Source organism: Pezoporus wallicus, unplaced genomic scaffold, assembly GCF_028554395.1.
Source record: "Pezoporus wallicus isolate ANWC-B61680 ecotype Strahan unplaced genomic scaffold, APGP_CSIRO_Pwel_v1 contig_6401, whole genome shotgun sequence".
Classification (NCBI taxonomy): domain Eukaryota; kingdom Metazoa; phylum Chordata; class Aves; order Psittaciformes; family Psittacidae; genus Pezoporus; species Pezoporus wallicus.
The window spans coordinates 598171-612466 of NW_026638608.1; the positions used below are offsets into that span (position 1 = coordinate 598171).

The window sequence follows — 14296 nt, forward strand, 5'->3', positions numbered from 1 at the left end:
GGTGTATTAACTCTTCATCAGCTTTCGTGATCATATGCTTTCAGAAGCCTGTCAGCAGCAGTGGTGCTCTGCTAAAGCTACTGGATACTGAGATGTCTTAAAAAAGGCAAACAGAAGTTTTTGATTGTGAATATATGTAATCACAATTTTGAACCTCTTTATTTGTTCTTCACAAACAGGCCAGTGCATCTCTTTTATTGTGTGTCTTAAAACTTTTCTCTACAGTGTTACTAAATTACATTCAAAAACTGTTGTAAGAAGTTATTTGCCACTAAACTACTTAATTTGCTTGGGAGAGAATCACATCAGCTTTTCAGTTGTCATCACAGCATGCAGTCTGTCATTCTGAGTTTTGAGCTACTTTATAGAGGTGCTACAAAGTAGTAACATCAGTATTTTACATCAGCAAGCTCTTCTAAATATACGTGTTTTCTAGTGGAATTAGAGAAGTAAATCTAACACGCAGACTTTGAAGCTGTGCTATAGTTAGCCATCTCCCCAGTGTGTGCTAGGCACAAATAATTGAAAGAATGTGTTCAATGCTCTCTTCTAAAAAGCTCTTGCCTAGTTTGTGTGAATGTATGTATTCACAGCATGGGGGGAAAAAGCTGTTGGTAGTTTCTTCTGACATTGAAAAATAAGCTGTGCCATTGATATCTTGTTTAAGGATATTCTTTGCATTATGGATGTCCTAAAGAAAAATGCCTTTATAGTTGTGCTGTTATTTTCTCTCCTTTTTAACTTTGGCAAAATGTGAAAAAATATGGACCTAGTAAAATTCTGGAGGTTAATGGAAGACAGTGGCTAGAGGAAAGCAAAGTCATGTTTGGATTTACTCAAATAGCCCTGAAGGCTTCACTTGCGGGAATATGGGAACATTTACATTAGTAGAAAACAGTATTTTTATCTTCTCTTGTTGCCTAGTGTACTGATCAGCAATTTAAGTTGTTACTGGAGGATGCAACAGGATGATGTTGACTCAAGGAGTGGAGTTACAAAGAATGTTTGGTATATGGCTAGGAAAGGGATTTTTATGAAAGTAACATTTCTCAGTAGATAGGCCTTGCTTTTGTGTTTGGGGTGTATGTCTCACTGGGCTGTCTGGCCTGACACGATAAGAAGAACTTTAAGAAATGAAAGGAGATGTGTAGGAGAGATTTGATTCATTGTCATGTCTGTATGCAGGAAGACAAGAATAACATACATAAAGAATACTAGGGGAGAAAATGATGGACAGCACAGAGAAGGAAAGTATTTCACCTGATGAGAAGAGTAATTGGATAAGTAATTGTTGAAAAGGCTGTGCTTGGTGAAACAGCCAGAAAGCTGGGTGTGGTGGTTATGAAAGAACTGGGGTATTTGCACAGTAATGCAAGGAGCGTAGCCAGCAAACCAGAGCAACAAGAACTACTGGTGTAGGATGCAAAAATTCTATTATACCTGTAACAAAAAAATTGGTGGGACAGCTTTGTGACCCAAAATGGGTGTCGAAGGACGTCTGTTACTCAGAACTGTCAAGAATAAGGACAGGTTGGCATGTTGGTGTGCAGGTGAATGGCAGGCTGGATTATGAAGGGGAATAGCATGAAGTAAAAAGTCTGAGGCTAGAATAAGTTTGGAAGAGCATGGTTTTCTTATGTTGGGGAAGGCAATACATATGTGACTAGTCATAGGAGAGAGTAAGTCCTGGTAAGTTGATCGGGGAGCTAATGCTACTAATAATAGTAGTACATAATCATACTCAGGAGTGATAACTTTCTTCTTTGCCCACTGAATTAACAAGAAATGATGCAGCTTTAAATTTAGAAAATACCTTTGGATTTAGATGAGCAATTGTGAGATGATTCAGCTAAATTTAAATACTTTTTAATTAAGGTTCTTAATTTCAATAAAGGCAGACTGAACACTAAAAGAACAAGTTAATGAAGCCACCTGGACTTGTGAAACATGGAGAATTAAAGTATCTTTAAATTAAAAGGTATGAAATCTCTGTGAAACATGAAAGCTTGCAAGAAAGGGTTCTGAATCTGGTTGGGAAGCTTGTTACTTTTCAGCCTTTGAGCTACTAATGGCGCACTCCATGAGGAGCTCTGAAAGATCAGTGGCAGTGAATTAGGGTTTTGTGGTGGTGATGAAGGTGTGTTTCAATGACTACTTGTCATGTTGGTGTTTTCAAAGGTTTAATACAAAGACATTGTAAGTTTTGTCACTGTTGGTTTAGTTCACCTTTTCTAGGTCTGATTCATTCACATTAGTAACAAAGCTCCTATTAAAATCAGAGGATCATAAATTTATTAATAAAGTATTTTGGTAATCACATGTTGCCTGAAGTACAAGGAAGCAGCCCAAACCCCAAGACCTTTTTTGTTAGAATAATTTCTTACGGCATTTTTTCAGAACACAAATAGGTACAACATTAATTCATTGACCATCTGAAATAAGTGTATGAAATGCCTATTTTTGCTAGGCCATGTATTTCTCTGAACGTAGTCATAATAACGGTTTTCATTCTTACTGGCTCTTCAGAATGATCATCTTCTTTTAAAACATGGAATTCCTTTCAGTTCCAAACTTGCAGTGTGTGAAGTGCTATTCCCCCTGCCCTTCCCACTAGGCAAGCAAATGTTAGGGGAATCTGCAGCAGTGATTACTCTCAGTTCATCTCTGGTAGACTAAAACTCTTGGCTGCCTGCTCTTGTGAGCATACTGAAAATTGCCAAGAGGGTTTATGTGGCATATGCGTGCAACTCTCTTCCACTTAAGCAGTGGAGACTTAGGAAATTTGTGTACTCTTCTATATCAACAGTAATTGATCCTAAAAATAATTTATCCCAAAGCGGTGTATTCTGTGACATGGAAGAAACAGGCATTAATCTCTTTAATATGGACTTTTACAAATGGGAATTTCTTATTTCTACTCACTTTCTCTTATGTTTCTATACAAGTACTCAAAAGAGTAACGCAACTTTTTCACTGCATTTAAAAAGTTCTGCACTTCAACCCTGAAGAAGGAAGGGCTCTGCAGTTTGCCTTTTTTTACTGCTCATGGGATTTCCAGCCTTGCTTCTACCAGAAGATCAGATCAGCTTCTTCAAGTATCCTATCATCTTTGCAGGCCTGTTGGGCAAAACCCATGTACAGCAGTACAGGTGGAGCAGGGTTTAGTATATCTCTGGCTGTTTACCTGTTTTAATCTTATGCTACAGACTTGATGTCTGCTTTCTGTTACGTATGAACAAAAAAATGGATGTCTTAAACTCCAGTGTCTGTTGTAATTCCTATGCCTACCAGCTATTCAGCTTGCAATATATTGGTGGCCAGTCTGTTTTGTCTTTTTATTTATGTTTTAAGTTGAATTCTTCCCAAGAAAAAGTGATCAGATTGTGGTGTCAGCTGTGCTTGGGTTTCTTCCAGCATCTGAATTGGAAACCCTTCAGCTCATCCTGTAGTGCACACCCTTGCCTAATGCCACATTCTTCTTGTGTAAGTTATTTCTCAGTACTGTTTTCTAGACGTGCTTGGTCAGTAACAGGAGCACTGGGAAGTTTCAGGTTTTCCCTCCCTGAAGCCGGAATCAGCACTGGAGAGCTGGCCACCTTGGTGGCCCTGGTCCTGGGCCAGCAGTTGCAAGCAGTGGCTAGTTGGTGGTATGAGCTGCCCTGCAGTTCCATGGGAAACAGTACAACTTTATATGGTTTTTATGTTGAGATTGGGAGCCTAATTTCATACGGAAACAGCCTTACAGGGGAGCCAGCAATAAATGCTTAGCTTGAGTGATGTCCTCTTGTATGCTGTTCTTAAGGACTTCCCCATATACCCTATCAGGAAGAAATGTGCAGACTTGGAGGTCACTTTACCCCAGCGCATACACACTACATCATCTTTGAGGCCGCAAAATCTCCTTTGTGGAGTCCACTGAAGGCAGGTACCATAACACAGCAGCGTAGCACAGTTTTGCAATCATCATAAACAACCTTGTGTTTTGTTTCACCAAGGTTATTATGTTTGGTCAAAGTGACTCTTGTCATTTGTGCACTTCTTAGTACATCTCTTTTTTAAAAGCTAGATAATAATGATAAAAACTTGATAATTTCCACACCTTTTACAGAACCCTTTCTGAACTCGTACGTGAGTCATCCTTTTTTACCCTACTTTAAATTATTATGAGCACCTTTAAATTATTACGAGCACTTTACTGTTGTTCTGTTACTTTGAATAGGGCTCAGCACAGCAGGATGCTGTTCATGGTTGGCTTCTATTTCCTAGCATAGAACAATTGATAATGCAAAGCATGGAGATGCTTTATTTCAGAAGAACCACTCCTCTCTGGAGACTTCTGAACTGTATTTCCAAATCTTTAGGCACAGAACTGGATTTTGTCATGAAGTTATCTTGCCTCTCAAATTATCAGATGGAGATAAAAGCTTTCCAAGCTGTAGTAGGTAATGTGTTGGACAAAGTATTGGATGCTGAGGGGACAGGGCGGCTTCCTATGTAAGTTTTGGGAATCTGTGTGTTTAAACAGGTGCAACTCAAATCTTGGAACAAATAAGATATGACAAGACCTGACTGCTTCACAGTTTAGTTTTGACATAATTTGACATAGTACATCCATCCTTTTGAAGGGTTTGTCTTGAGTGAGTTGTCATCTGTGACACAGTAGCTCTGGCCGCTAGTTCAACTCCCCAAAATCCAGTATATCCCCCTTTGAGTCCTCACCCTTCAAGGATCTCTTTCTATTACAGTCAGTGTCTTCTGCCTGCCTGCCCTTTTCTTGGTGCAAAGCAGACCTTGGTGTTTGTGGCAGATTGCAGTTTCTCTTCCAGCTCCGCCAAACACAGTTTTCCATTTGGCGTCCTCTTTGTTCCCCCATGCAGTGCTGCTCGGCACGTGTATGTTCTAGCCTGTTCCCGTCTCAGCTGGTGCCAGCTCTCGCTTTTGTGTGGTCTCAGCTCTTTGGCTCACGTTTCATTTGCACTACTTGGCTCTTTTTTTTCTTCCTTTTACTTGGTCTGAATGATGGAGGTGCTGAGGGGAACAAAAAAGGCGCTTTCTGCTCTGCTTGTGTGCTTGGCTTCCCTTAATGAGATACCATGTGCAAAGAAAGCGTTGCTGAGATCCTGTGGATAAATGCAGCAGGGTAATCTCCATGGGTGTACATGGCAGAGTATGCACAACTTAACTGAATTCCTTCCACCCTCTATGAGTAATGGCAAAGCTCATATTTCTTTCAAACTTAACTGCATTTTTCCCCTTCTGTTTTTTCCACCTTCCCAACAGGAATAGCAGAACTTGTACCATAGCACAAAGCTTTTTCTGTGAGCCTGTGGGCTGCGTTTTGCAGGCTGCAGTGACGGCACTTGTGCAACTACAAGCTAGTTAGAAATGTAAGCATTTTTCCCCTTCCAGTCTCTTAATTTTTGTTCTGAATAATTGTTGAACTGTTTTCATTCAGATCTGAGAAAGTTTATCAATATGAAATGCAGTAGGAGCCATTCAGCATGGCAGATTTCCATTCTGAATTAGTAGCTTAAACTTTTAAACAAGTGAAAATGCTCACAGAATCAGCAGTGTTGGGCAACTTTCTGGATGTATAGCACTATACTTAGACTGTAGTCATGCTAGAGTGAATTAGATAGCAACCGTACATTGACAGGAGTTCTGTGAATACGAAGCATGGCTTGATCCATGTGGAAACAGATTGGAGGATGCTTGTGTCCATTGTGCTGTAGTATTTGAGGGGAGAAAAAAGAAATTTGCACCCCATGAATTTTTCCTTGAAACCATTTTTCCCTTTTCCCCACCAGCTGACAATCAGATTTCTCTTCTGGTGTAATTGTACGAAGTCAAAGGAAGCAGGACTCTGTCTTGGCTAGTAAAAATATTGCTGTTGCTGTTGGTTATAGTATCTTGAAGAATAAAGGGCTTGGAAAATAGCTATCTTCCAAAATCTGATAGCTTTCAAAGTACTAAATATGCACATAAGCAATAAAAATGATGGCTTTTCTTTGCTGAAACACTCAAATATGGTTAGTTGTGATTTTCTGGCTTAGGTTGTTATCTTAAAGCTTTGTCTGTGGCACTATTAATTTATCTTTAAAGATAAAAACACCTCTGTGAAGGAAGCATGAACAGCAGAGCACATAGAAAACTTTTCTGCAGAGTGCTGAAAAAGTACAATAGAAAACCAGTCCAATTATGCCTTTGCCACCAAGATCTGCAGTGACTTCATGGCAGTCAGGTAACTTTGAGGCTTGTTAGCATATCTTTCTTTATTGCCCTGGAAACACATGTCATTGTTGCTTTTCTCAGACTGAAAATTCAGGTCAAATAGAAGCAGCTTAATATTTGAAGAGCACTAGTTTATTAAGCAGCTGACAGTGTTGGGCTTGAAGGAGAAGTGACTTGTGGTGGCTGCTTTCTGCCTCTTGAGTCCTGCCTGGTTTCAGCAGCAAGTCTGCTGACACGGGCAGATGCTGAGGAAAGAATGAGTGTCCTGCTTCCTGGGTGAGGACCGATTGAACTTGCTCTATGTGGGATCTGTGTAGCTATTTTTCAGAGCATCTGGCATAAATTCTGTCACTTTAAGATGCTAACCCAAGTAACCCTTTCTTAACCTCGCGTGTTAAAACCTGTGAACTTCTGCTTTATTCCCCGGGGGACGTGGATTGTTAAGTCCTCGTGGGCGTTCTATTTAGCCATGGAGGGTCAGCCATATGGTGTTGCATCTGCTCTCACTTCTGAAAGGGAACTAATTCTTTGTGCGTTTGGTTCTTACTGGTTCTTTGGGTTTAGTTGTTACCATTTAATGCCATGGGAAAATAGAGCTTTCCATGCTGAGCTCAGTTCATCTTTGATAAAGTGTTCTGCATTAGTGTTATTTTTAAGGTCTTGCTATAATTAAAGGTTTGCCTTTTCAGTGTCAGTACTGAAAATCACAGTGTAAATACTGCTACTGAGCCATTAGGATTAAGAACAAATTCTAAAACTAGATTAGTCTTTAAAATAATAAAAAATAAGCAGCCATCTTCACTGTCAAATTATTTTACCATCTTGTGTCCTTTGAAATGTAGACTAACTGAATTTCTTGGCACTAACTTCTTGCCTGTGATAAATAGCATATTTTAATACTGAACAGTAGAATTACTACTTTATTCCTGTAAGGCCACGTGAGTGTATTGTGCACGGCCATTTCTTAATGGGCTATCTCTGTAGACATGTAATTCCTAGGATAACCTGATAATTAAATATCCCTTGCTTATCCCATTAACCCAGGGCAAACTCGGTATGCTCGAGCCAGATGAATGCAAAGCTACTCTGCTGTTCCTAGGCTCTAGCTAGTGATTCTTTTTGCTCATCTGTGCTCACATTTGTTCCAAGAAGTGCACTGTTTAATGGTGAGTCTTCTGGAGGTCTTTCCCCCCAGGTAATACAGCAAACAGTCTGCAACTCTGGATTTAAATTACCATGAAATTGCTGTGGACCACTTGCTTTTTAAAGGTAGTCTGAAAAAGGAAAGTTTTATTGACATGGTTTTGAACATATTTCAAATGGATGTAGTTAAATCTGTTGAAGACGACTGTGTAGCCCCTCTTTATTTGGGATCATGACTGGTTTATTTGGTTTTGCTAGGCTAAATAGAGCTAATCAGCTTTAAAGGAAAATAAGCTGATCTCTTTATATAGAAATGGATGACTGCAATAGCACTTTGTGCTGGTTAACTGTATTACTTTAATAACATCTGGAAATATTAGATAACGTACTAGCAGATATTTCTAATGCTTACATTCTTGGGTTCTTCATTTTTCTCTTTTTAAGGTTAATCCCTTGTTTCCAGGTTAATCTTTCCCAGTGCTCATCTCCATCTTTCTTAAAGGTTTCTCCTCACCACTGTGCCAGCTTTCCTAGGATCTTGCTAGTTTTGCTGGCTACAGCCCATCCTGCAGTGTCTCCACCTGAACTCCTGGTAGGCATGTGGAGCTCCCAGCCCTTTTTCTGGAATAACATCGTGCATTATGTTCTTCCTAAGTTATGTGCACTTGTTAGAAGCCATGACGCTGAGCTGAGGGTGTGTATGTGTTCTGCTTCAGAAATAGCAAACTAACATTTCCTTTAGAAACTTGACAGTGAATAAAAAAACCTCGTTCTTCTGGCTGAAGATAGGTTTCCTTTTGTGGTTTTAATTTTGTGCTGGTACTCAGAGAATGTGTTGGAAAGAGTATTGGAAAAGTTGTCTTATATCCCTGAACACACAACTGCAAAATGAAGCAGGTAGAGTGTAGGTAGCTCTGTAAACAAGAACAGATAAAATGCACTGGGGATGTTGTGTATGCTGCAGCAATTGAGATGATGAGTGTCAAGTCCTGTGTATAACTGCAGGCTGTTGAGAATCTGCCAGAACGTTTTGCTTACTCTGCGAGACTCATGTAATGGCTTGTTGGCTCTTTTCAATTGTGAGTATTTTGGTTACGTATCATGTGAAATGGCCAAGCAGGGATTTACCATCTTGGTTTACCTACATTACTTATTGTATATTACTTGAATTAAAACCAGGGAAATACTAATAAAATGAAATCTGCCTTTGCTTGCATCTTTCACCAGTACTGACTATGCCTTCTGGTCCCCAGGACTGACAGGGGACCAGCGAACTTACCATGGGAAGGAGAATGTGGACTCCAGGCACAGTCGAGGGAGAGGAGGAGAGACAACCCGCTTTCACACTGTCAATATGGCACAGCCTGTCCGATTTAGCAGTAAGTTGCAGTCTGGGAAATCTGGGCCATCTTCCTGCTAATTAATTTACCAATTTAGGCTACTTTTTTTTTTTTTTTGAGGGGAGATTAATAGGTTTTACTCTTGCATAGCTTTTTGACCAGATTTTCTTAATATGCACTGCTTTTTAAGGTTTTTGCACGCTTCTTTTATATAAATGGTATGCATTTTATATATTGGTATATTCTGTGTATATTCTATATACCATCTTAGTGATGCTGCTGTATTCTGTCCCTTCTTAATGATGTGAACAGTATCTCTTAAATGAGCCCATATAAATGAAGGGTAAAGAAAAATATTTAGTTCAAGGGCTTCAAATCTGTTTATATATCACTATTTGATGATAAAGATCACTGTTTCTGAAGGGAATAAAGAGGCTTGCGAACAGGAACTCTGAATGCATGTAACAAACATAAAACAGTTTATGTATTTGAAGTTCTTAAGTGTTGTGCAGAATTAACACTGCAAATGCAGGTGCTAATATAATTTCCCTTCTGTTTTAAATTTCATCTGCCTGTCTCTGTGGTTCTCTCTATTGGTTACCCATCACCCCCAGGAATGCTTGTCAGAAGTCCCTGGGCCTGTTTCATCCAGAAATGTCTCAAGGCTTTTGTTGGATATTCCCTCAGTTGAGTTAATTGAAAGAAAGCAGAGACAGCAGTTCACGCTGTCACCTTGTTGCTAAAGATCCAGTTTGCAGTGATGTTTTTCCAAAGCAAACACTTGCCCAGAACCCCCATTGTCCTTAATTATTGACTGTGGGAGCAGGATTACGTGAATACTACTGGGACTGTCTGTAAAAGTAGGTTGAAAACTTCACAGCCCGTTGGATGTATTGCTAACCACCTAATAGAAAGACACAATCATTAAGTTGACCACCTCTGGTTTTTTCTTCCTGCTTCTTGCTGCTTGTTTTGACTTGGATTGATCGAACTGATTGGTTTTACAAAGATGTGCAGGGAAATATCTTCCACAGTAGATCATCGGTCTTAATTAAAGGCTTTAAAGGCTGTGACAGTGCCCTGAAACATTACTTGGAGTTGCATCTTTTAAAATATATTCATAACAATTTTCCTTTATCAAAAGCCATAGTAAAGCATGTCTTCTGTGATCTGTAATACATGCATCTCCTCCTGGTGAGATGAAGTATATGCAGTATGTTGTGTGTACACACCCAGGTGATTATGCATTGCATTGTCATAAACTGATAAGGATGCATTCTCTTGAAGATCCTAATTTGGGGGGAATGGTTTCCCTTCTATTCTTCATGTTTCCTAGTTAAGTGCCCAACAGGATGGCACCACTATGAGGGCACAGCCAGCTGTTACAGAGTGTATTTAAATGGAGAGAACTACTGGGATGCTGTGCAGACATGTCAGCGGGTGAATGGATCCCTTGCCACCTTCACTGCAGACCAGGAGCTAAGGTTTATCCTGGCACAGGAGTGGGACTTGGAAGAAAAAACATTTGTAAGGAAGGACCAGCGTAGGTGAGTAAGCAGGAAAGGACAAAGATCTTGTATTACAGGAGAATGGTTTCTGTGCAATGTGAATGCTGGTAGTTCAGTTTGCTTACGAAATCTAATGGTAAAATTGACTTCAGGTTACTACCCAGTATGAGTGTGCTGGTTGGTAGTCTGGCAGTGGCCATCTGTATTTTATGTTTAAATTAACATTCAGAGATAGGCTACAATTCAGCAGTCTTTTTACCTTCAGGCTGTCTCAGCAATGTACTAGTGTTCTTGAACTGCAACAAGGAAGATTGACTTTACAGTGACTTATTGCTGCCCTGGCTTGTGTAGAAATAATTATTTAAAACTCAACAGAATTCATGTTTCCTTTAAGTCCTATGAAAGACTGCAAGTTTGAGATGAGAGTGAAGTAAAAAGCCATTTTGAATTGTAAGAATGTTGTGGCTTTAGATATTTCATACTGTTAGTTCACCACAAACAGTTTCTTTCTTTTGCCTGTGGGTTTTTTGTCAGTCTCATGGGCTGTTGTGACAGATCACCAGGAGCGGTTCAGTAATGCTGTATCTCTGTCTCTTCAGAGTCAGATGGCTTGATCTGGAATAGTCTTAACATTAGTTGTGTATGCTTATAGAATACTTGACTTCTGGGTGCTTTTGTGTGGTTTTGGGGTTTGAGATCCTGAAATGCTGCTATAAAAACAGAAGAAAGTGCTTATGAGTGGAAATAAAAGACATGGTGAGTTACCATTTGTAAACATAGAAAACCATCAAGTATTTCCCTTTATTCTTCAGCTGTATCTGAAGTATATTAGTATTCATACATTAGTACATCATATTATACTAATGAATACATTAGTATTGCTAATGTATGGGCTGAAATGCTAAGGAAAAAATCATCAATGTTTTGAAAGTTAGCTTTGAACTATAAAGACATTGGAAGATTCTGTGTAACTTGTTAGTATGATTTTTGGCTTTTATCTTTAGAATCTAACACAATTTCTTTCAGGTTCTGGGTTGGATATCAGTATGTGATTACCAATCGAAATCACTCTCTAGAAGGTCACTGGGAAGTAGCTTATAAAGGTAGGCCTCCCCAGTTATTACTTGGTTAAATTGCCCGTGGAAACTGTCTCAAATCTGAATATTACTTGCAAGAACAATTAACTTCTTTCAGTGATAGTGTTGAAATAGTGAAGAGGAACTGCTCTGCTCTACTGCATCAAAAGAGTTTATTACTTGACAAGCATCTTATTTTCAAGTGTAATAAGTTTCATAGTTTTCACATTGGTATCTTTTGGAGAGAACTTGGTTTTCAGTTTATTTGGGCTTTCCCCTTGATTAAGCTGAGAAAAGGAAGCTGCTCTGTAGTTCCTTGTTCTTTATCTAGATAAACTGCTGATTCCTGATTCTAGTATTTGCACAGACTAGTGCAAGGAGCATATCTTGAGGTTTTAGCTTTTTAAAAATTGGTAGTTTTTTATGCAGACAAAAAAAAAAAATCCCAACCAAACCCAATCTTGAATTTTGGGGAATTACTCAGATTTTTTTCACCTTACAGTACTTCAGATAGTTTATGTAAACCAAGACAAAATTTACCTAATACCAAAAATAAATCCCAATTTATGTGAAAAGCTGAACATTAATCTGATAGGCATCACTGAATTTGTTTAGTGCAAAACAAGCAGCTCCCTCTGCTGAAAATGCAGTTATGTTTGTTATTTTTAATTAATTCAGTTGAGGGATTAGTTAAAGTTGTCATATCATAGAATCACAGAATGGTTTGGGTTGAAAGAGACCTTAAAGCTCTCCCAGTTCAAACCCCTGCCATGGGCAGGGACACCTTCCACTGGAGCAGGTTGCCCCAAGCCCCATCCAACCTGGCCTGAAGCACTGCCAGGGACGGGGCAGCCACAGCTTCTCTGGGCAACCTGTGCCAGTGCCTCAGCACCCTCACAAGAAAGATTTCTGCATAGTATCCAATCTAAATCTATTCCTTATCAGTTGCTCTTACATGTGGAATTGAATCTCTAATTGAGATTGAACTGGTTTAGATAATGGAAAGGGGTTTTTTTAAGCATCAGCACTTGAATTCCAGCATAGCATTTGAAAAATAATTGGAGTAGTTTTCTTCTCATATACAAGTTTCAGTAATGGAAAACCTGGAAGGAAAACTGGCCCTTAGGTACAGATCCATAATTTTGAACAGAATTTTGCTGAACGATTGAGTCTTGAAAAATACTTTGACACGTGAGAAGTAATAGAAACCTGCATGGTGCCATGCCCAGCGATATTGCTTTCATCATTTAAGGAAAGAGGGTTGACTCAATATTCAGAGGAAACTGCTGCTTCTTGTGGAGGCAGGATCATTTCCATTAATTCCTTAAAGCAAAGCACCTGAAGGTGTCTGTGGACAGCAGGGGTAAGGAAGGGAGGAAAGTCCAACTTTTTTCTCATAACAGGGATTTCTGGTCAGGACAGATCTGTTTAGGTAGGTAGGTTTCTCCTGGGAAGGCTATATGGGGAAAAAAAAAAGGCATTCTCCTTTTAAAGGACCTTTCTTTGGTGTTCAGAAGGTTGACTGCACTGCCATCTGCTGACAGTGTTTTCTACCAGGGAAGCATAAATGACACAAGAAATAGTATTTGTCTTTTATCACAAGTTTTATTTAGTTTGATGCATTATATAAATTTAAGCCTTCTCAATACTATCTATTGTTTTGTTTGCAAGCTTTCTATTTAATAAAGGAGTACTACATGAAATAAAGTACATAGCAGTACCTAGTAGCATTCAGTAGCTTCTGAAAAATTTAAGACTCATTGACTCATAGTGAGACTTTCTCTGAATTCCTGCTATGTTGGAAAAGTGATTTAGGCTCTTCTATCTTGGAAATTTTAATCCGGTATTGGGAGATGCAGATGATAAAGCTTCAAAAACTGATAGCAGAACATAATTGCATTGTAAAAAAATAAGCATCATACCTAAAAGTGTTTGAAGAGGACCGTAATGTGAGAAGACTGTAATATGCTAACCACAGGAGCTGATAAAATCGATGTTTAAGCACACAGATTTGGAAAGAAACTTCTGAAAGCATAGGCTAATTTTGAGAATTGCTGTCGTGGTTGCCCATTAATCTCTGCAACTTTGCATACCAGCAGATTTAATGGTGAAGCAAGTCACTGGTCAAAAATAATATTTTAAAAGTTGTATAATGCCCAGAACACCGCTTGCCCTGTATGCAGCCTATCACAATAGTCTCTTAAGTTACGTGAGTTGGAAGGACCGCATAGTCCATGCCACTACTGCAGCAGCAAAGGCAGCGTTGGAGCCTTGTTCTCTGTGTAGCAGTGCTCTGCACTCTGAGTGAGCAGCATAAAATGTGGGGGAGCAGCACACGAGAGATGTACACACATCTCTGGGGTGCCAGGTACGAGATGGGTACAGGTTATTACTCCGCTAGTTGAAAGCATGGCCAAACTCGGTGTTGTTTGAAAGGGTGCATAACTGTTGGTAGGCAAACCCCATGGGACCCTGGAAAGCGGCACTTGTAGGGATATAAGAACATCACTGCTGCTGGTTCAGAATGACAGAATTACCCAGTACTTTGAAAACAGCAGCCTCTTCTCTCTGTGAGTTACCCCTTCCCTCCTCGCTTTTGCCTTTCCCCGAAGGAAGGAAGAATGTTGCTAATGGAAGCTAAAGCTAGAGGACAGTAGCCTTGTAGCAGAGTTGGTGTGTGTGAAATGAGTGACATTACAGAGCCTTTCCAAAGCTTTGCATACCCACAGGCTGCTTACACTAATGCATCTCGTTCTAGGCTCTTTGGAAGTATTTTTACCCCCTGATCCTATCTTTGGTACGGCTATGTCTGAAAAGGAAAACGTTCTTTGTGCCCAGCTTCAGTGTTTCCATTTTCCTACCCTTCGGCACCATGGTTTTCACAGCTGGTATGCTGAAAACTGCTACGAGAAATCTTCATTCCTTTGCAAAAGGAGTAAGTTGGTTTTAGTTTAGTGTTTACTGTGTTGTCTGTTTAAATATAACAAATATGGGGGCA

The 14296-nt window shown here is 39.5% G+C and overlaps 1 protein-coding gene across 3 annotated transcripts in view; it reads left to right on the plus strand.

Moving 5' to 3' along the window:
• Positions 1-14296, plus strand: part of DGCR2 (DiGeorge syndrome critical region gene 2) — a 44724-nt gene that overhangs the window by 22810 nt on the left and 7618 nt on the right. For 2 of the 3 annotated variants that reach the window (XM_057411374.1, XM_057411375.1), the window contains 4 exons: positions 8628-8753; positions 10051-10261; positions 11249-11325; positions 14057-14233. In XM_057411374.1, coding sequence (XP_057267357.1) covers positions 8628-8753; positions 10051-10261; positions 11249-11325; positions 14057-14233 — 591 coding nt within the window. Of the gene's footprint in view, positions 1-8627; positions 8754-10001; positions 10262-11248; positions 11326-14056; positions 14234-14296 lie in introns of those variants that run through there. The other variant, XM_057411376.1, reaches the window with a different exon arrangement.